Source organism: Danio rerio, chromosome 12, assembly GCF_052040795.2.
Source record: "Danio rerio strain M-AB ecotype USA chromosome 12, GRCz13ab, whole genome shotgun sequence".
NCBI lineage: Eukaryota > Metazoa > Chordata > Actinopteri > Cypriniformes > Danionidae > Danio > Danio rerio.
This window is the reverse complement of record NC_141032.1, coordinates 33,143,597-33,165,000: the sequence shown is the minus strand read 5'-3', so window position 1 is coordinate 33,165,000 and position 21,404 is coordinate 33,143,597. Positions and strand designations below refer to the sequence as shown.

General features: G+C 32.5%; 1 protein-coding gene and 1 long non-coding RNA gene across 4 annotated transcripts in view; both read left to right on the top strand.

Moving 5' to 3' along the window:
• The window catches only part of LOC147841430 (uncharacterized), a 3,645-nt gene extending 3,291 nt beyond the window's left edge, over window positions 1-354 (top strand). For both annotated transcript variants that reach the window (XR_015504281.1, XR_015504282.1), the window contains exon 3: window positions 1-354. This exon is cut by the window's left edge. This is a non-coding gene — a long non-coding RNA (uncharacterized LOC147841430).
• Window positions 1-19,216, top strand: part of entpd1 (ectonucleoside triphosphate diphosphohydrolase 1) — a 33,469-nt gene extending 14,253 nt beyond the window's left edge. The window contains 10 exon segments of one of the 2 annotated variants that reach the window (NM_001003545.1): window positions 2,395-2,581; window positions 6,857-6,984; window positions 7,073-7,190; window positions 10,303-10,453; window positions 12,203-12,362; window positions 12,473-12,685; window positions 15,822-16,070; window positions 16,157-16,264; window positions 16,343-16,480; window positions 18,233-19,200. In NM_001003545.1, the coding sequence (NP_001003545.1) occupies window positions 2,578-2,581; window positions 6,857-6,984; window positions 7,073-7,190; window positions 10,303-10,453; window positions 12,203-12,362; window positions 12,473-12,685; window positions 15,822-16,070; window positions 16,157-16,264; window positions 16,343-16,480; window positions 18,233-18,442 (1,479 nt within the window). In that variant the 5' untranslated portion in view covers window positions 2,395-2,577 and the 3' untranslated portion in view covers window positions 18,443-19,200. 2 annotated transcript variants of the gene reach the window in all.
• Window positions 19,217-21,404: the final 2,188 nt, after the last annotated feature.

The following is a 21,404-nucleotide window of genomic DNA, read 5'->3' as shown; positions in this document are numbered from 1 at the left end:
CAGAGCTTACTGTAAGAAGGGCAGGGTTCCACACAATTCCTTCATGTTGTCTCAATACAAATTAATTAATTCAGCTTAATTATTGTTTTTATGAATTAATTGAATACATTTAAGTTTATATAAATTAATATAAAAGAAAAACAGCATGTCGGTAATATGGGAGCATTTTGGTTTCAAAGTCACAGACACTGAACAAAAACCGGTAATTTGTAAGTGCTGTCACAGAATTGTTGCCACAACATGAGAAAATACAACAACCAGCACCTAAAAAAGCACCACAAGCGGCTATATGAGGTGTGATTGAGCTGAAGCTTAACTAAAAAACTAAATTGCTAATCAAATTGCAATATCTGTAAAAAAAAAAAAAAAAAAAAAATATATATATATATATATATATATATATATATATATATATAATAAACCGCCCCAAATCGCACAGCCCTATTGTTCGTTAAAACACACAACATTTAATAGCATGTTGGACATATTTTATCACCATAATCAAAATGTGTGTTAACATAGTCTAATTTACTTTAAGGATTTTTGTCCTTAAGCAACTTCCATAATAACATGCATAAAAATGAAGTATTCCTCCATCTACAGTATTTGAAGGGCATTTAATTTGTGAGATTGTGAGTTTAAATTCATCATTAAAAAGGGTATCAGCGGGGTCTCACAAAGTCTTGAAATGTCTTAATCTCAAAAGCTACCTTTTAGGCCTTAAAAAGTCTTAAATCTATTGAAATGTTGTTAAAGTTCTTAATTCTTTTTTTTAACGGGTCTTAATTTTCCCTTGTTCACGTTTGTTCCTTTGTCCAAGCTGGCAATTGATATCCATGCAATTGACAACAATGCATCTCAAAAAAAAACTTTAACTTTTTGTTTAAAAATATTTGCTTAAAAGCAAAAAAAATTAAAACATTTATTTACTGCTGAGGATACTGACCTGACCTGTATTTTTACAGGTCATTTTTCAGAACCAATAACACCATTGTTGTTTCTCAGGAATAAAAATTATTTTTCGGCCCTCACAGCATTCACTTCTATGGAATGCCAAAGATGATTTTTTTTTTTTTGTGCAGATTCCTGGAAATCCATTTTGCACCAGGGAATAGGTATGTCAGGCTATAAAAATGACATAAAACTGTCAGAAACTGGACCAGATAACTCATCTGCTGTATTCCTGGTCTTCTGAGAAGCAAACTAGAATCTAAATCTTTTTTTTAATGCTTTAAGCAAACAGCAGTTAAACATTTGTTACTGAGTTACATCTCTACATTATATTTGATGATGGCACTTTGCACAAATGTATGCCAAGTTTAAAGTCAGTCAGACAAATGGTTGTGATTGCAGACTATCAACATTTTCTAAACCCAATGTAAAATGTAGTTGTGTTAACACATAGACTGACCATGCAAAGCTGTTTTAGCTAACTTTCTCCGAGAAACAAATGCAAGTACAACGAAGAACAGTAAGGGAGATGAGAATCTGCTGCATTGAAATATTTAAACCTCAACGGCTAGAATGTATGCAACCACCAAACCAGATGTAATGCATTTTAATTAAGAACAAGATGATAATTTGCTGCATTTTAAAACTTGGAACTGACTAATGATGGAATAAATAATAACTATTTACACCGAGCAGCCTTACAAAAATAATCATTCATTTATTTTTCTTTGGCTTAGTCCCTTATTTATCAGGGGTCACCACAACTGAACCAGCAACTTTTTCGGCATATGTTTTTATGCAGCGGATGCCCTTCCAGCCACAACCCATAGGAAACACCCATACACTCTCTCTTTCACACACTATGGCCACAAAATATTGTTTATCGATTCATCTAATGGCATATCCTTGGACTGTGAGGGAAACTGGAGCACCCAGAGGAAACCCACGCGAACATGGAAAGAACATGCAAACTCACACAGAAATGACAACTGACCCAGCAGGGACTCAAACTAACGACCTTGCTCTGAGGCAGCAGTGCTAACCACTGAGCCACCGTGCTGCTACACACGCAAATAAAACACAAACAAATCCACTTCATTCTTTTAAGCAAACACTTCACAATTATTTAGATTACTCCTAAATAAAAACCCTCAATTCCAAATAGTTTTTGCCTGCTGTAATTAAAAGGACCATTACAGTCAGACCATGATGTTTCCAAAACACCAAGTCAGCCACTGACTTGCAAAGACAGGAGCTCATCTGTATGCAAATCACTCGAGCTCTCTAAAGTCTCTATAGTCTCCAAGCGGGTGCACCGAGGGAATTCCGTCCGATCTTGCCCGTGACGTCACCACAAGCCTGGCTCCACTTGCACGGTGGGTGTTTCCCAAAAAAACACATGAACGCGCTTCCCAAGAAAAAGCCAGTTGCGTAGTTAGCGCTACGCACATAGGTGTCATTGACTGTTGCTCAAACAAGCTGCTCACTCGTATTAATAGGCAACAATTAAACGTGCAGGACTCGATAAACACTGCTTTGGTTGGTACTTACTTCACAAGCCGCGCTGACAGTCGCTGATACACACACACCGATCTCACCGGCAACAGATGCCCGGCGCACGTCCTGATGGGTAGGTGAAAAGCGCAGCAGGGCGCGCTGATTTAAATGCCGTAATTCTGGCTTAAATGGTAACAGCTTTCAGCTTGCTTTAGCTTTCTTGCTATATTATATTTAAAAAAAAAAAAAAAAAAAAAGCTAGAAGCAAACTATTATCGTTATAGTTCAGATCAGTTGTGCTTTTTGGTCCAAAACGTTGAGGCTATTTAACATGGTCACTGTTATGGAACGTTTGAGATTTAATTGAAATGTGACAATTCAATATTGAGCTAAACTTGTGATATGCTCCCTATATTGTTTACCATGGAACTTTGAATATTAGGTCTGAAATCACGTATAACAATTACTTCAAAACAACATTACCCTTATATTTATTTGACTGTAAACGATGTTGTAGTGATCTTGCAAAGAATACTTTTCTGAAATTATATTATTAAGGTCTGGATGTGTAAATATGAAACCAACTTTGCCTCAATCAATTCCACGTGTTTGCTATATTACAGTTTTGTTTATTTCTGTATAATGTTAGTGTCAAAAAAACATTTTACCAGAGGTAGATTTCTAACAGATTATTTTAAATTTCAATATGCATCAATGTTAGGCTATTAAATTGACTTGTCCACATAATTATTTTCTAACATAAATATTAAATAAACAATGGTTAGATCATTTAAAAGTCATTTAGCTAGTTTCATTTGAATAATTATGTCATAAATTACATTTTGAAACCAATATGAAAACATCTAAATTGTTGTGTCATGTTAATACTTTATAACTTTTACATAGAGACATATAACGTAGCCTGTTCCATTCCAAAAACCTGATTTCTACTGCATAATCCATTTGAAGGGCAGAATGGTGTAGGGAATCAAAAACATTTTTTTCTTCCTTGGAATGCATATACTATACTTCACATAATAAACAATGGACAAAAAAATTTATGAGAAGTAACAGAAACTTTGGCCCTTTTTTTTTTTTTTGCCAATTTCTGTACTGAAGAACCCTTCTAATGGTCTAGCTATAGAACTTGCTTTATAACAATCATTTCAGGTGGCAATCATTGCTATTATTGTTTTGCAAATTTATCCTGTGATGAGATGGAGGACATGTATCACCCTTGTAGCTCATTCTAATTGGTTGAAGAGATGGTGTTACATCTCGCTCATTACTGCAACATTCCCTGCTCTCCTATAGGTGAATTCCAGATGATTGTAAGCCTTTGTTTACAGCTAAATAAATGACTTCGATAAATCAAAGAATCTAACTGATATAATACATTTTTTTTAAATCATATTATAATAATAAGAAAAACATTTACCAGTCAATCTGAATGCAAAATTCATATACAAACTAGAAGCATGTAATATCTTTGCTAATGGCATACAACTTTTAGCCAAAATATTAGCTATACCTTAGTATTGTCAAACGGTTAATTGTGATTAATATATATAAATACAACTTGTGTGTGTGTGTGTGTGTGTGTGTGTGTGTGTGTGTGTGTGTGTGTATTTTTAACACATTTCTAAACATAATAGTTTAATTAACTAATTTCTAATAACTGATTTATTTTATTATTGCCATGATGACAGTAAATAATATTTTACTAGATATTTTTCAAGAAACTTCTATACAGCTTAAAGTGACATTTAAAGGTTAAAACTAGGTTAATTAGGTTAACTATGCAGGATAGGGTAATTAGGCAAGTTATTGTACAATGATGGTTTGTTCTGTAGACTATCCAAAAAAATATAAAGGGGATAATAATTTTGACCTTAAAATGGGCTTCAAAACATTTAAAACTGCTTTTATTCTTGTCAAAATAAAACAAATAAGACTTTCTCCAGAAGAAAAAATATAATCAGACATACTGTGAAAATGTCCTTGCTCTGTTAAATATAATTTGGGAAATATTTAAAAAAAGGAAAATAAAATTGAAAGGGGGGCTATTAATTTTGACTTCAACTATATATATATATACAGTGTTCTAGCTGGTTCATATATTTATATGTTTGTGTGTAAACAAATATTTTATACCATATAGTCTGGGAAAATATATTTTGTAAATCTAAACTTTTATTTTGGATGCAAGTTTGACAGCACTACTACCCATCCATTGCTCCAATTGTGTGTGCATAGGAATCCTCGGGTTTAGAGCTAAAAACAAGGAAACACCCAGAACAGATGGCCTGTTCATCAGAGAAAATATGAACTGGATATTTTCTTACAGGACCGGAAAATTCTCATGAGCTGTAAAAAATCTATATCAAACCAAAACATGAACGAAGAGCCTCTTAGAGGTTTTTCTAGTGTACACAGTGTGGCAACATCTGTAATAACACACACTGCCATCACGCTTTCAAAGTCTGTTTGCTTTTCCGTTCACCTGACAGTAGGTATTATCACTTGATTAGTCCTCTTTTAACAGCTCAAAAAGCACTCGCACATCACGGTACCCACAGTATCCTTCACAATTATTATTGGGACCTGGTTATATAGTTTGAAAAAATTAACTAAAATATAAATTAAATGTTGATTTAAATGTCATTGTACTGTTGTTAATAATTTAAAAAGCTAAATATTGTTAAATAAATTAAGAGCATGTGTTCATTTTGAATTATTAATATTTCAGTGCATTATGCAGTTGAGTTCACACAATATTAAGCAGTGAGGCTGTTAAAGTGTCTCATTATATATACAGTTGAAGTCAGAATTATTAGCCCCCCTTTGAATTTTTATTTTTTTATATTTCCTAAATGATGTTTAACAGAGCAAGGAAATTTTTACAGTATGTCTGATTTTATATATATATATATATATATATATATATATATATATATATATATATATATATATATATATATATATATATTTTTTTTTTTTTTTTTTTTTTTTTTTTTTTTTTGGAGAAAGTCTTATTTGCTTTATTTAGGCTAGAATAAAAGCAGTTTTTAATTTTTTAAAAACCATTTTAGGGACAAAATTATTAGCCCCTTTAAGCTATATATTTTTCGATAGTACAGAACAAACCATCGTTATACAATAACTTGCCTAATTCCCCTAACCTGCCTAGTTAACCTAATGAACCTAGTTAAGCCTTTAAATGTCACTTTAAGCTGTATAGAGGTGTCTTGAAAAATATCTAATCAAATATTATGTACTGTCATCATGGCGAAGATTAAATAAATAAGTGATTAGAAATTAGTTATTAAAACTGTTATGTTTAGAAATGTGTTGAAAAAATCTTCTCTTCATTAAACAAAAATTGGGGAAAAAATAAACAGGAGGGCTAATAATTCAGGGAGGGCTAATAATTCTGAATTTAACTGTATATATTTTTGTATTTTTCAATTTTATATTTTATCTATAATGTATATTTTATTATCTTTTATTATACGATTAACAGTGAATGTAAAAATCCTAACAAATTACTCCCAGATCTTCTCCAAAAATGTAATCAAAAAGCCTCAAAAATACTTAAAAGTACTTCAGCTTATTGTACAAACCAATATGTTTTTAAAAATGCAAAATTGCACCTATGTATGAACTAATATGGAAGTTCTGGGCAACATAGAAACGTTAGAATTTTGGCTAATTCATACAAAGTTGAGTCGTACAAAAATGTACGATTTAAAAAATGAGGCATGGCACCCAACCCCACCCCTAACCGTGACAAGTAACGTTTATTCTATCTTGGACCTTATTCTTGAAAAAAAAAAAAACATAACCAATAAAAAAGCGAGATGCACTTTTACAAAAGAGGCTAGAAAAATTGTGAAACTCTAAATTATTATTATTATTATTATGTTTGAATTTTTTTATTATTCAAATGGCCAAATTTTGACTGAAGAAAGTTGAATGTGCTGATCTGTTTGTTATTTGTCTAAGTTACAACAGGCTAGAGCTTTTAATTTTCTAATGATATATGATGCAATAAATTTGTATTTTAAAAATAAATATTTATCATATTTCTTTATTCTGAATATTTAGCAAATGTGTTTGGTACATCAAAAAGTGTTGAAATGATGACCATCCGACGAGCTAATTCAGGTATAAATATTGCTTAAAATGTCATCTAAATGCAGCATTTAAAATTAAATAAAAAATGAGGACAACAAATGAGAAAAAAAAATCTTCTTTCACTGGCTGCGGGCCTGTTCATGTGAAATTGTCTGAGCTTGATTACAATATTCAAATGAAAAACATTTTAATGATATGATTGATACCCTAACTGCAGAAAAAATGTGCTTATATGTATTAATTGTCAATCAGCTTTATTCTCTCATTTCAGAAGTAAAAGTCAAAAACCCATGGCACAGGCCGGTTGTCATCTTTCTGATGGCTGTTGTTGCCGTGGGGATTGTCATCATGGTATCCATTTCTGTTGTCCAGCACAAGCCTTTACCCCAAAAGTACAAGGTATGACTAAAACTCAGAGAGAAACATAATAAAAGACATTAGATCTATGCAGATTTGACTAATAAATTGGTCTCTGTACACTCAACAGTATGGAATAGTCCTGGATGCCGGCTCCTCTCACACCTCTGTGTTTATCTATAAATGGCCAGCAGAGAAAGAGAACAACACAGGCATGGTACAGCAGCATCACACGTGCAATGTTAAAGGTGAGCGATCCCTTATTTACTGGCCACAGCAGGTTAACCAAGTATATTGAAAAACTGAACCTTTCGTAATTTTAAAATCCTATGATATTGTTTCTTTTGGGGATCAAAAAAGGAGGTACAGTATTAAGCAGATTGTCCAAGCTGCTCTTTTCCATAAAGTGGCCACAGGTGACAAGCATGATTTTTAATGAATATTACAGACCCCCCTATTGCTAGGCTTCCTAAAGGTCATGGAACTTCTGGAATATCATTAATATAATAATAATATCAATATATTGCAGACATTGTGGTCAGGGAATTTTAGATTTTTTTCTAATATCAGGGAATTTTGTTCATCATTTTGAAGATTTCTTCCCACTTATCAAAAAGGTTTTTTTTTTTCCTATACCTTGGTTTTTATGTGTTATGGTTAGGCTATTTTGTTTTTGTAAAATATTTTATCTATTGATTAATTAACTGCTCAAACCAGTCCTGGATTTTGTGGAAAATGTATAAATATCGTGCCCTAAAATTACTGATTTTGTGGCAACTTTGCTTAATATTTGTGGCAATATTTCCTGCATTTATTGTGTTGTTTTAATGTTAAAATATACACAAATTTCCACAACCCAATTATTATTATCATCACTTTTTAAACTCAAGAACCATTGGTCTCTATATTTCATATAAATGAAACACTTAAAGAAACAAACAGAAAGTGTTTACTTCATAAAGCCTACATCATATTTGATTCATGAATGTATCTAAATGATCAAAATAAACATAGCTGGCAGGAGCACTTTTGGCTTAGCTTAGCATTAGTCACTGAATCTGATTAGACTATCAACATCTCGCTCAGATTTCAAATACGAGTTAGAAAAGAATTTGGAGATTTTTCCTATTTAAAGCTTGACACTTCTGTAGTTACTGTACATCATGTACTAAGATAGACGGAAAGTGAAATACTATACCTTTATTCCAGCGTAATAATCAAGGAACTTTGTTGCCAAACCATGCCTGAAACTCTTTTCTAACACTTTTTTTTTTTTGAGCGAAATGCTATTGGTCTAATCCAATTCAATGATGTATGCTAAGCTAAGTTAAAAGTGCTAAATGGATTTAGAAATGGCAATTGGTACTCAACAGTTTAACTTTAGATGACTTGTAAAATGAGCCTATTTTAAAAAAAAGTGGAGTGTTCCTTTAAAATCTCTTTAACAATAGCTTAGAAGATTTTTAGAATTTGATAGAATGAACATGGCCTTCTTCAAACAGGCTTTGGCTGAATACACATTGCGATACACTGCAAAAAAATGTTTTTCTTACTTAGATTTTAGTCTAAATATTAAAAAATTCTTATATCAAGAAGCATTTTCTAGGCAAGCAAAATATAAAATCTTGTTTTCAGAAATAATATGCCAAAAATAAGGGAGTTTTTTTATTAAAATAAAGTAAAATATTATCAAAATAGATTATAGGATTTTTTTTCTTCCCCCATTGGCAAATTATTCTGCTTGTTTTAAGGAAAAACTTACTTCATTTTGGCATATTACTTCTTAAATCAAGACAATATGTTTTGCTTGTCTAGAATTTTTTTTTTTTTTTTATATTTGGACTAGAAACAAAACAGAAAATCTAAAAAAGAAAATCACTTTTTTACAGTTTAATGTCACATGACACATCTAAAGTGGGTCACAAAGAAAAAGGCAGTGCAGTGCTGTGTCAACGGTATCTCACACTGGATGAGTACTGTCTATATGCAAATATAATGTTATTTAATATAAAGCAATGCAGAAGGTGCGGAAGGAATTTGAATGTTCAAACATGTCTGTTCAATATATGCAGGAATTTATTTAAATTTGGCTCCTTTTGCTTGACTTTTGCCCTATATTCAGTTATCGCAGAATCACAGAATTTTAGAGGGACTAAACCCAACAGCTGCCTGTTTTTCTATTCATCATTGAAATTCAGCTTTTTCTGTGAAGGTCAGGAAAAATTAGGGCATTATACGTTTGACTTAGAGTAGGAACCTTTTATTGCATAATCACCACTGACTAATGGTTGTTCAAAGGTATTTCCAAAAAGATGCCCACTCATCTGGAACAGTTCACTTTTCAATTTGATTTGAACTTCTAATACTATCTTTAACAACTTTATTTTGGATTGATTTTGTGACGACGTCACAAAAGTTTATCTGATTACTTTAAAAGGTATATTGTGGCTTTACAATAGGCACAATAATCAATGTGATGCATATCTGATGTGAATTGGCTTCTCAAACAATAGAAAAATGTAGGACAGAACTTGATGTTTGTCATGAATTGATTGGATCAATGGATGATTGTGGTTACTCTTGATCATCTCAATAGAGTAAAAGATTGTTTCGCCCTCAAACCAGTAAATGCATCATCTAACAAAAGACGATTATATTTAACTATCGCCAGGGCTTATTCATTTAAATATTGTCATGTAGAGCTTTTCCCGAATAACACATTTTTCAGGGTTTTTCCAACAGATAACTCCTCCTAAGATAAAATGTTGACATTGGGTTGTCTAAAAAAAACTAAATAAATCGGACAACATGTCATTTTTGTTACTTTCAAAAAATGACAAAACTCCTTTATTGTGTTTCCTTCAGCAAAGTTCCGGTTTTTCAGATAAAGGCCATTTTAATGACTGCATTTTTATTGTAAATTTGGAATAAGTGTCTCCAGAAATGTTTAATTTATTATTATCGCATAAAACTAAAAGTTATGCTTGACTCCAACACATATCTAACGCACAAAAACCGAGAATTGTTTAGTGGTTTCCTACTTTGTTTTCATAAATGTGTATAAATAATTTATTTGTATTATTCCTTTCCATAATATATGTCAATATTGATTTCACGGTGACTTTATACTTCAGTGTGTTTCTCACACAAAGCTACTGAAGGGCTTTCAGTACTCGAGCTATTCTGCTAAACCTCTCTTTGAAAGGCAAAGTCAACAGCACATCATGACAGATGTTTAATTTCATTTCGCTTTAGTAGTTATGTCAACACACACCATCATTTCCAGCAATACATCCGCATATTAAAAAAGCCTGTAGGCAAAGTGTGGGAAACTCTGAGAAACGTGTTTGTGCCCTGTAGGCAAAGGCATCTCCAGTTACTTCGATAAACCACATGGGGCTGGTGCATCTCTGGAGGAGTGCATGAAGGAGGCCAAGGAGAAAATACCTGCTCACAGACACAGCGAAACCCCTGTCTACCTGGGAGCCACGGCTGGCATGAGACTGCTCAAGTAATCACTGCTGCATATTTTTAATAAGCCATTATTAGGATTATTCTAAGTAAAATTTTTAGTATGTGATCCAGAGACTAGATAGTTTATTCAAAATGGAACATTCTGTCTTTATTAATGTACCCTGCATTTGTTACAAACATGTTTGAGTTATTTTGAAAAAATGTAAGAAACTGGTAACCATTGACTTCCATATTATTTGTGTTTTATTATGTGTGAATGGTTATCAGTTTCCAACATTCTTCAAAATATCCTCTATTGTTTTCCACATAAAAATGAAACCCATAAAGGTTTCAAACCACTAGATGGCAATTAAATAGAGAGTAAATGTTTACTTTTGGGTGAACTATCCTTTAAATATGGTAAAGATGAATCCTCTTTATTATGTGATTTCACTAGAGTTTTAAAGTTTGGAGTAATATAGAGTCTCTTATGCTGAATCAAAGATGTGCTTGGTGCGAGTTGTTGTTATTTTCAGACCAGCGCTACCCTAGTTTTCATGTTTTGCCAAGTTGCTTTAATAGTAAATCCATTTGCACTGCTTTTTGGACCCATGGGTGTTACCATCAAGACAGGAGGTGTGTTAAGGAGCAATGTTGGCGCATTGCTGTTTTGAGGAACTAAAATAGACAGCTGAAAGCAGGTTTAAAGTCCAACGAAGTGCGTTAGTTGTGTGCCTTAAACACATACAAATTGCTGAAAACACACAGGATGTACAGCTATACGCAAATATCTATACAAATGAAAAAGGATAAAAGGACAAAAATATTACAAAAATTATTATTTTATACATACATATAAAAACAATGGCTCCTATACAGTAATTTGCTTTTGTATTATGTTGTTGTTAATATTATTAGCAGTATTATTTATTATATGCATATTTGTTTTTAATAAAACAAGTTTAGATTTGTCCACCTGTCGGGTTTTTGGAGACGTCTGCATCACCATATGGGACATAAGAATAGGATGCGTGTTTGGATGTAGCTTAGTTTTTTCGAAAACACTTTGTTATTATTGTTCATTTATTCGCTTGCTGGAAATTAAAACTGAATTTAGAAATAGTTTTAAAACAAATCTTTGCGCTTAACAAACGAAATTAAATATGTTGGCTGTTGAGTGTTTTCAGTGGAGTGTGTACAACATCGTTTCCTTGTCCGCAAAAGTAAAGGAGCAAAGAGTAAAAGTAAAGACAAAGAGGCTGGATGGAGGAGGCTTATTCTTTATCCTCGCACTGCAGATGGTCTGTTTAACTCACTAATGAAGCATTCAGTTTTTCCACTTACAAATTCCAGCATGATGCAACTTAAAGGGGTGACTCTTAAAGGGAATGGGAGACAAGAGTCTAGTTGGTTTAATGCACATTAGGCTCAAAACATACCCATAACTCATTAAGAGAATAAGCACAGCCCGGTTAGACCATGCGCTGTGATGCAAACCTTATTTTTCCATCCTTAGTAAAAGTGGTCTCAGACACATCCCAAATGCTTTTGTGCCATGCGCTTTAGACTTTGCGCCTAGATCATTAAAAGAGCACAAACTAGCAAAAATCTACACACACAGCACATTTTTCCACAAGATTGTTTTTTTCAATCACATTTTTAATAAAAAATAATATGCAAGTAAGCATAAGTAATTAGCAAACAAAATGTGCCTTATTCCCAACTTCATATAGTCTATATAATTCATCAAGTGTATTTTTGAATTAACTGTCAAAAGGTAAATTCCAAAACTATTTATTTTCTCAAGGATGGAGGATGAAATGGCCTCAGAAAAAGTGCTTACCTCCGTTGCACATTCACTGAAGACGTACCCCTTCTCCTATCAGGGAGCTCGTATCCTTTCAGGCCAAGAGGAGGGAGCTTTTGGGTGGATTACAGTCAACTACCTTAGTGAAAACTTGAGAAAGGTACAGTTGTGTTTTCACTGCATCAAATATATATAGAGTAATAAATGTAATATGTAGAGAGTATAGAGGAAGGCAAATAATGTACAATAATCCCTGTATTTATCACGCAGCCCGCAGGCACTCTTGGAGCTCTGGACCTTGGTGGAGCCTCTACTCAAATAACCTTCGTACCTCAGCAGATTATTGAATCATCTGACAATTCGATTGACTTCAGACTGTATGGAAATGATTATCATCTATACACCCACAGCTTTCTCTGTTATGGGAAGGACCAAGCTCTCAAGCTTGCTATGGCTGAGAAATTGCGCTCAACACCTGACAAGGTATGCCATGCTCGTCACTGCAATTGAAAAAATTGTAGACCGTAGTAGGGTTTAAATATTACATATACGCATAAAGCGAAGGGTTGCAGTGCCCCCACTATGACCGCTCAGACATTATCTGTAATGTAGTGTGGCATATAGCTGTTTGTAAATTTAAAAAGTTGCAAATGATTCAATAAGTAAATTTTGCCTGATACTGATTGCTTTTTACATTTGGAAGCTGATAACCGATATACATGCCGATAAATAGAAATCTTAATATGCATTTTTCTTATTACCAAAACAAAACACAAAGAAATATGGTGGACAATGGATTTTATTTTAAAACTATAGAAAATGTGGGAACTACCAAATGTAGTTACAAATTACAATTCAGAAGTCCTCTTATTTGTTTAATGAAAAACGTGCACATTGCCATCTTATTTTCGCTCTAGCATGAACTAATTTAAAGTGTGTGTGTCTGCCATGTGCAACATGTCACATCATATGCAACCTATTATGGAAATAACACATAATTTACCTGCCAATACTTAATTTCATTATTTGCCTGATAACAATAATATTAAAAATGAGAATTTCTTGACTGATACAGTTATATCGACCAGCTTTAATTGTTTGTCCTAAATTCCTGCATCATATTCAAATAAGGGAGCTGCCGTCATTAAATCTTTTTCAATACTGGTAACAAGCCTTCCATAGTGTATCATAGTATAGAATGTGTGGCAAGCCATTTTGACAATCTATACCCTGTACTAGTATCTATTTTCATGTTACTAGTGCTAATTTTTTAGATGTCTTCTCCATTAAGTACTAGTTTAAGTAAAACTTTAAAAATAAACTAATTCTTACTCATTAGACACTAGTTCTTTTCATTAGATACTAGTACTCATTCATTATACTAGTGTCTATTTAATATGTACTAGTACTCATTTATCAGATACTAGTACTCATTCATTATACTAGTGTCTATTTAATATGTACTAGTACTCATATATCAGATACTAGTACTCATTCATTATACTAGTGTCTATTTAATATGTACTAGTACTCATTTATCAGATACTAGTACTCATTCATTATACTAGTGTCTATTTAATATGTACTAGTACTCATATATCAGATACTAGTACTCATTCATTATACTAGTGTCTATTTAATATGTACTAGTACTCATATATCAGATACTAGTACTCATTCATTATACTAGTGTCTATTTAATATGTACTAGTACTCATATATCAGATACTAGTACTCATTCATTATACTAGTGTCTATTTAATATGTACTAGTACTCATTTATCAGATACTAGTACTCATTCATTATACTAGTGTCTATTTAATATGTACTAGTACTCATATATCAGATACTAGTACTCATTCATTATACTAGTGTCTATTTAATATGTACTAGTACTCATTTATCAGATACTAGTACTCATTCATTATACTAGTGTCTATTTAATAGGTACTAGTACTCATATATCAGATACTAGTACTCATTCATTATACTAGTGTCTATTTAATATGTACTAGTACTCATATATCAGATACTAGTACTCATTCATTATACTAGTGTCTATTTAATATGTACTAGTACTCATATATCAGATACTAGTACTCATTCATTATACTAGTGTCTATTTAATAGGTACTAGTACTCATCTCATTCTAGTACATATTGTTTATGTGCTGGTAGTTAATCATTAGGTCTTATACTTATTCATTAGCTGCAAGTACTAATTCATTAGAAACTAGTATCTTTTTAATAGGTACTAGTATCTAATAAAAATAATTTGTGTCTAATGAGTAAGAACTAGTATATTTAAAAAAAAACACTAGTATCTAATGAATAAGTACTAGTAAAAAAAAAATAAGCTAAATATATCTAAAAAAAAAAAAGCACTAGTAACATGAAAATAGATACGGGTTATAGATTAAGGGCTCTATTTTGACGGAGTGCAAAGCGCAGGGCACAAACACTTTCAAGGCATGTCAGATTCCACTTTTGCTAATATAAGGACGGAAAAATCTTTATCTTATAAAAATGTTATTTTTTTAATGAGTTATAGTTGTGTTTTGAGAATAAACCAATCAGAGTGTCATCTCCCATTCCCTTTAAGAGCCAGTTGCGTCGCGCCATAAGCGCATTTGCTATTTACATGACGGACTTTGTAAGTGGAAAAAATGAGCATTTCACTAGCAAGAAAACAGTTAAACAGAGCATCTGCAGCGCGAGAATGAAAGATAAGGCGTCTCATTATCTACTTTCACTTTCGCTCTCGTGGATAGGGAAATCTTGTACGCACAGACTTTAGCCTTTAAATAATTAATTTCGTTTGTTAAGCGGAAAGATTTGTTTCAAAACTATTTCTAAATTCAGTTCTAATTTCCAGCAAACAAATAAATGAACAATAATAACGAAGGGTCAAAAACCTGAGTTATATCAAAATACACATGCTGTGCCCCATGTGGTCTGAAACCTGACAGGTGGGCAAATCTAAGCTTGTTTTTAATAAAACAAATATAAACATGCATATAAAAAATAATACTGCTAATAATGATAACATTATACAAAAGCAAATTGTTATTAATGAACTGAAAAAGCCTGCATGAAGGCAGTGGTTTTTAAATTTATGTAGGCTAGAAAATAATATGTTTTGTAATATTGTAATCCTTTATATTTATATCCTATATATTTTTATTATATCCTATATATATCCTTAATATTTTAATTTTAACATGCAAACTTCACACAGTAATGCCAACAGACCCAGCCGAGGCTTGAACCAGTGACCTTCTTGCTGTGAGGCGAGAGCGCCACCCACTGCGCTACCGCGCTGCCTGATATTAGATATACTAATAGACATTTCATTTTGATATTTACTATAAACTTTTGACAGCTGACCAATTCATGGTATTTAGGATTTTAGAAATGAGGAGCTTTGAGAAAGCAAATCTTACATTTAGCCATTTAGTAGTCACTCTTGTCTAAAGCGACTTAGTTTGAACTGTGCAAACTTTTCAATTGGAAGTTGCATTTTGGCATGAAAACTTCTGTTAAATGTAACTACTGCATTTCATAGGCTACATGTGATTTTACTATATGTTTTTTAATCCGTTTTCTTTCCTTCGAAAGACAGATGCCATTTTGTTAAGGGATCCTTGTTTTCATCCTGGATATAACACCACCAAGACGCTTGAAAGTGTCAATACACCATGTATGAAACCACTGAAAATGCCAAAGGAGCAGTTCTCCCATGTGGGGCTTGGAAATTGGTCTCAGTGCCAAGAATCAATCAGAAAGGTTTTTAATACTAGCCATTGTCCTTATTCAGGCTGCTCATTCAATGGTGTTTTCCAACCTACTGTTGAAGGAAAATTTGGGGTAGGAAACAATGAAGATTGTTTGTATGAATTGGTTAAGTTTTAAGTCACAATCTGTGTTAACACTTGTGCCGTTTGACTTTCTAGGCTTTTTCTGCTTTCTTTTTTGTAATGGACTTTTTAAATCTGAAAAACGATTCATTGGACAAAACAAAGCAGAGGCTGGCAATGTACTGCTCTACCCCATGGCAAAAGGTGAAATTGAGTTACTTCTGTGTAAAATGCTGGTATCTTGGTTGGGATGTAAATGTGAACATGTTTGGCTTTTTTCAGATTGTACAAGATCACCCAAAAGTAAAAGAGAAGTACCTTTCTGAATACTGCTTCTCAGCAACATACATTCTCACTCTCCTGGAACATGGATACAATTTCACCTCAGACAACTGGAACGACATCAAGTTTATCAAGAAGGTGAGCGTGATGGAAATAAAAGCAATGCTGACTTGTTTCTCTTCAAATCTAACTTAAACATTATTCACTTCCGAGTGTGCCTCACACAGGTAAGTGGGCTTGACAAACCACATGTAGAAAACTTTCACTTTCAGCTCTCTAACATCTTTAATGGACATTTGCACCAGACAGTTTTATAATCACTCCATATCTCAAAATAAATAAATAAACACTGCATTAATGAAGTGTTCTTCACATAGGTGAGTGGGCTTGACAAACCACCTGTGGTAGAAACACCCATCTCTCTATAAAAACACTCCCTCCTTACTTTAGTGCATAATACTCTATAAGCGCTAACAGTTCATTTGTATAATTAGCACTTATTTTGTGTATTGCCAGCTAAATTTACAGTGCCTGCTAAATGACAATGTAAAATGTTTAAAACACTTAAAGAATAAGTATATACAGTTAAAGTCAGAATTATTAGCCCCATTTTTATTTTGATTTTGTTTTTCAAATATTGATGTTTAACAGAGCAAGGAAGTTTTCACAGTATGTCTGATAATATTTTTTTCTTCTGGAGAAAGTCTTTTGTTTTGTTTTTTCGGCTAGAATAAAAGCCGAAAAAAAAAATTTTAGGGTCAAAATTATTAGCCCCTTTAAGCTACATTTTTTTCAATAGTCTACAGAACAAACCATCTTTATACAATAATTTGCATAATTACCCTAACCTGCCTAGTTAACCAAATTAACCTAGTTAAGCTTTTAAATGTCACTTTAAGCTGTATAGGAGTGTCTCGAAAAAATATAGTCAAATATTATGTACTGTCATCATGACAAAGATAAAATAAACCAGTTATTAGAAATGAGTTATTAAAACTTTTATGTTTAGAAAAGTGTTGAAAAACATCTCTCCGTTAAACAGAAATTGGGGGAAAAAATAAATAGAGAAGTGAATCTCAGAAGTTTGCAACTGTATATTAGAGAATATCACATATTCTTTAAGTGGAAGTGGTAAATTGTTTAAAAAGATTTGAATTTGATTCAATTTTCTGATAATTTTTTGATAATTTTTGATAATTTGAATTATGTAAAAACAGCACCACATGATTTGATTTGACAAAATAGTTTACCCCTTTAGTTGTATCTCCTTGCTTTGTATTATTTATTTTTACAGAGAGGAAAATAAGGATTGAACTCGTCACCAATTTACTTATCAATAATATTGTTAAAGGTGCAAAATTAAGTCTATACATTTTTTAATGGCAGTTTATCACATTCAAATGTAATATGCTGTATCTGAGTAACAACCACAGAAACCAATACATGCAAAGAAAACAAATCTAAATGGTTTACAAATTAAGTTATGTGTAATAAAATTAAATGCCACAGGGAAAAAGCATTGAACACATGAAGAAATGGAGGTGTAGAAGTGAAGGCCCAGACAGAAAATCAAGCTTTGTATTGTTTGGGTTTTTACTAAAATTCCATGTCAAGAGCTCCATTAGAAGTATTATTTTAAGGAAAAAACATGACATATTCAATACTTATTTTCCCTGCTGTATATGCTGTGTGTGTATTATTTTGTTTGTTGTTAACTTTTGGTGTTCTGTATTGTTCACTTTCGAAAAAGCAAAAAAAATAAATAAATAAGAAGAAGAAAATAAGTATATGAAATGGCTATATACTGTAAAAAACAAATAATAGCTTAGTTTTAGATTAAATTTTTAAACAGCTTGCCGTATTTGTCACTGACTTGCTCTTTTTGTGCAGATTGGAGACAGTGATGCAGGCTGGACTTTAGGTTACATGCTTAACCTGACCAACATGATTCCGGCTGAAGATCCAGACAAGCCACTGATGCCTCATGGAGGATACGTCACATTTATGATCCTCTTCTCACTTTTGATACTCGTCCTCATCATTATGGCCTACATTTATTTCCGTCGCTTTACTAAAACAGCCCAGAAAGACATTATTTAGACAAAAATACTGTGCTGTGATCTCTTAATATTGGATGTGTTTTTATCTCTGCAGAATATTAATAGATCCGAAATCAGGTTTTGCCTTTATCCAAGCGGTTTTACATTTCAAAGAATCCGTACCTCATGTGAAGGACAAGCAGGTTTTAGGAGAGTAATGGGTTTCTAGTTCCACTGCAGCTGAAGGGACATTAAACTCTTTGCCCATTTCTTTGTGACCACTTTAAATGTTCTTAAAAATCAAGTCAGGTTTTAGCTTTTGGGGACTGGGTGGAAAAGGGTTGGCGAGCTACCTTCAAACGAAAAGTGCACTGACATTGGATATATGGTGTGCGTTTAGTCTGAATTGAAGGTCTCCCCATTTATGCAAAGAAAAGCACACATCTTGATGCCAGTTTCTTGTCGTTGATGTTGATCTTTTTTGCCTTGTTCATATGTATTATCACTGGATATCAATCTTTAAATATGTAATTTCAGCATAGCACATTTTTAATGAATTGAAAAATGTGAGGCCATTTTAAGTGTCATTGCATGTTTGTTTTCTGCTTTTTCTGTGTGTCAGTTTGTTTCGCCATATTTTGTAATATCACAATGTAACAAAAAGTTAAAGTAATCATTTGTTCATGTCTGCTTCTGTAAGACACATTCCAGATCTGAAAAACCTGTATGCTCTGAGTTGATGTGTAAAATTATGTGAGATGTTGTGTTTATCTATTTTATGTACAATTGTAGCAACTTTTCTATTAAATGTACTTTTTTCATTTGTTTTCTAAAAGGTCTCTTACACTCAGCAAGGCTGCATTTATCAATTCAAGTAAATATAAACAATATTAAGTAATATTCAAATGTAAAAAAATAAAAAATCTTGTTTTATTAATTTTATTCTCATATTGAATTTATAGTAAATGTAAATATAGGGTAAATTAGGGTACAAAATGGTAAATTAAATTAAATTGAGCTGCTTGATAGCGGTGAGCAGGGACAAAAGTACACTGTAAACCCCCAAAAGTTAAGGTAACTCAAACCGATTGCAACAAACTATTTCAGTTCAAAAACTAATCCTAATGAGTACTGTGAACTTGAGTAAACTTGAGTGCATTTGAGTAAATGAAGCAATTTAAGCACAGTAAAACCCAATAAATGAAGAGAACTCAAACCAACTGAGTACCGTAAAGTTAAGTCAACTCAAACCGTTTAAGAAAATCTGATTGCTACAAACCATTTGAGTTAAAAAAAAAACGAATCTAATGAACAGTCAACTTGTTTCATTTAAGCTGAAGTAATGAGTTATTTAATTAACTCATAACAGTCAACGCTGAGTCCAAAAATCTTTTCAAATGAGTAGAATTAACTTTCAGTCAATTTTGAGTTAACTACACTCATTTCATTTAATAAAGTGGACTGTTGGGTTGTACAGTGTAACATTCTTTATAAAAACACCGTAAAACCTGATAAGTTAACAGTTTTGAGGAAATCGATTGCGGCAACCATGTAAGTTTTTTAACAAAATGGTTGAGTACTGTAAATGTATATGTTGTGTCACATACACATATATCATTTGTGTTAATACCATCAAACGTATTAGTATTTAAGTTACTTAATAAGTTACTATGAGTATCAGTAACTTAAATAGTTTATCAAATCCCTATTAGTTCAATTAACTTAAACTGATCAATTAACTTGAAGTCCAAACAACTACATTGTAAAACCCAACAGTCAACTTTATCAAATTAAATGAATAACTCAAAATAGACTGAAAGTAAATTCTACTCATTCGAAAAGAGTTTTGATCTCAGTGTTGAAAGTAATGAGTTGATTAAATACCTCATTACATGCAACGTAAATGGAGTAAGTTCACAATACTCATATAGATTAGTTTTTTAACTCAAATGGTTTGTTGCAATCGGTTTCCTCAAATGGTTTGAGCTGCCTTAACTTATTGGGTTTTGCAGTAGTTGGTTTAAGTTCTCTTTATTTATAGGGTTTAAAGCTGCGGTCACACTAGAGTTTGAGCTTGTGAAATTCTGTCGCACGGCTCTGCGAAAAGGGGTGGGATTAAACAAAAGAATTGGACATTTAAAAAGCGTGTGATTGCTCTATGTTTTAAATTTCTGTCCAGAGATGTCATGTTTTGATCCTCGATTGGTCTCGCGCAGTGATGCGATTTCGCAGGTCAGAGTTCACCAAGCTTGAACTTTGCACCACAGCGACCTGCAAACTTGAAGCATGACCTTGCATTTCCGATCTGAGGCATTCGCGTGCGTATGAATGGAAGTCTATAGGGAGAAAAATCCAGCGTGACTGCAGCTTTACTGAGCTCAAGTTGCTTCATTTACTCAAACTGATTAGGTTCACAGTTCTCATTAGGATTATTTTTTTTTTAACTTAAATGGTTTGCTGCAATCGGTTTTCCTCAAACGGTTTCATACCTTAACTTTTTGGGTTTTACAAAGTATATATAGCTACTCAAATGATTTGGCATTCTTTCTAGCGATAGAGTTCACTTTGCATATTGTTAATTTTGACCCCGTCAGTAAAAACATAAGTAACACATAGGTCAAAAGTAACAATATTTGCTAAATTTATCTTGTTTATTTTAAATACATCTGACTACGACCATGTTAATGTTTACAACAAAAATATTTTGTCCTTTATGTTCACAAAAAATATCAAATGGAATTTCCATCAAATGTCTCAAAAGCAATCCAACAATGCAAAATGTTAAAATTTTCTACAATTTTGGAATATTTTTATTGGCAATATGCATTAATCTTATAAAACATCTCAATCCAAACACTGCAAACTCTAATGTGGAAGTGAAAAATAGGGTTTGGCTATTAGCAGTGGGACATAAATAACAGTGTTACTTTCGTTCCCACAGGAGCTTTTGTCATTTAAACCTGATTTATTTTTAAACTGAAAAACTTTTAAAATTGATTTGAGTTTGATTGCAAACTCAATAA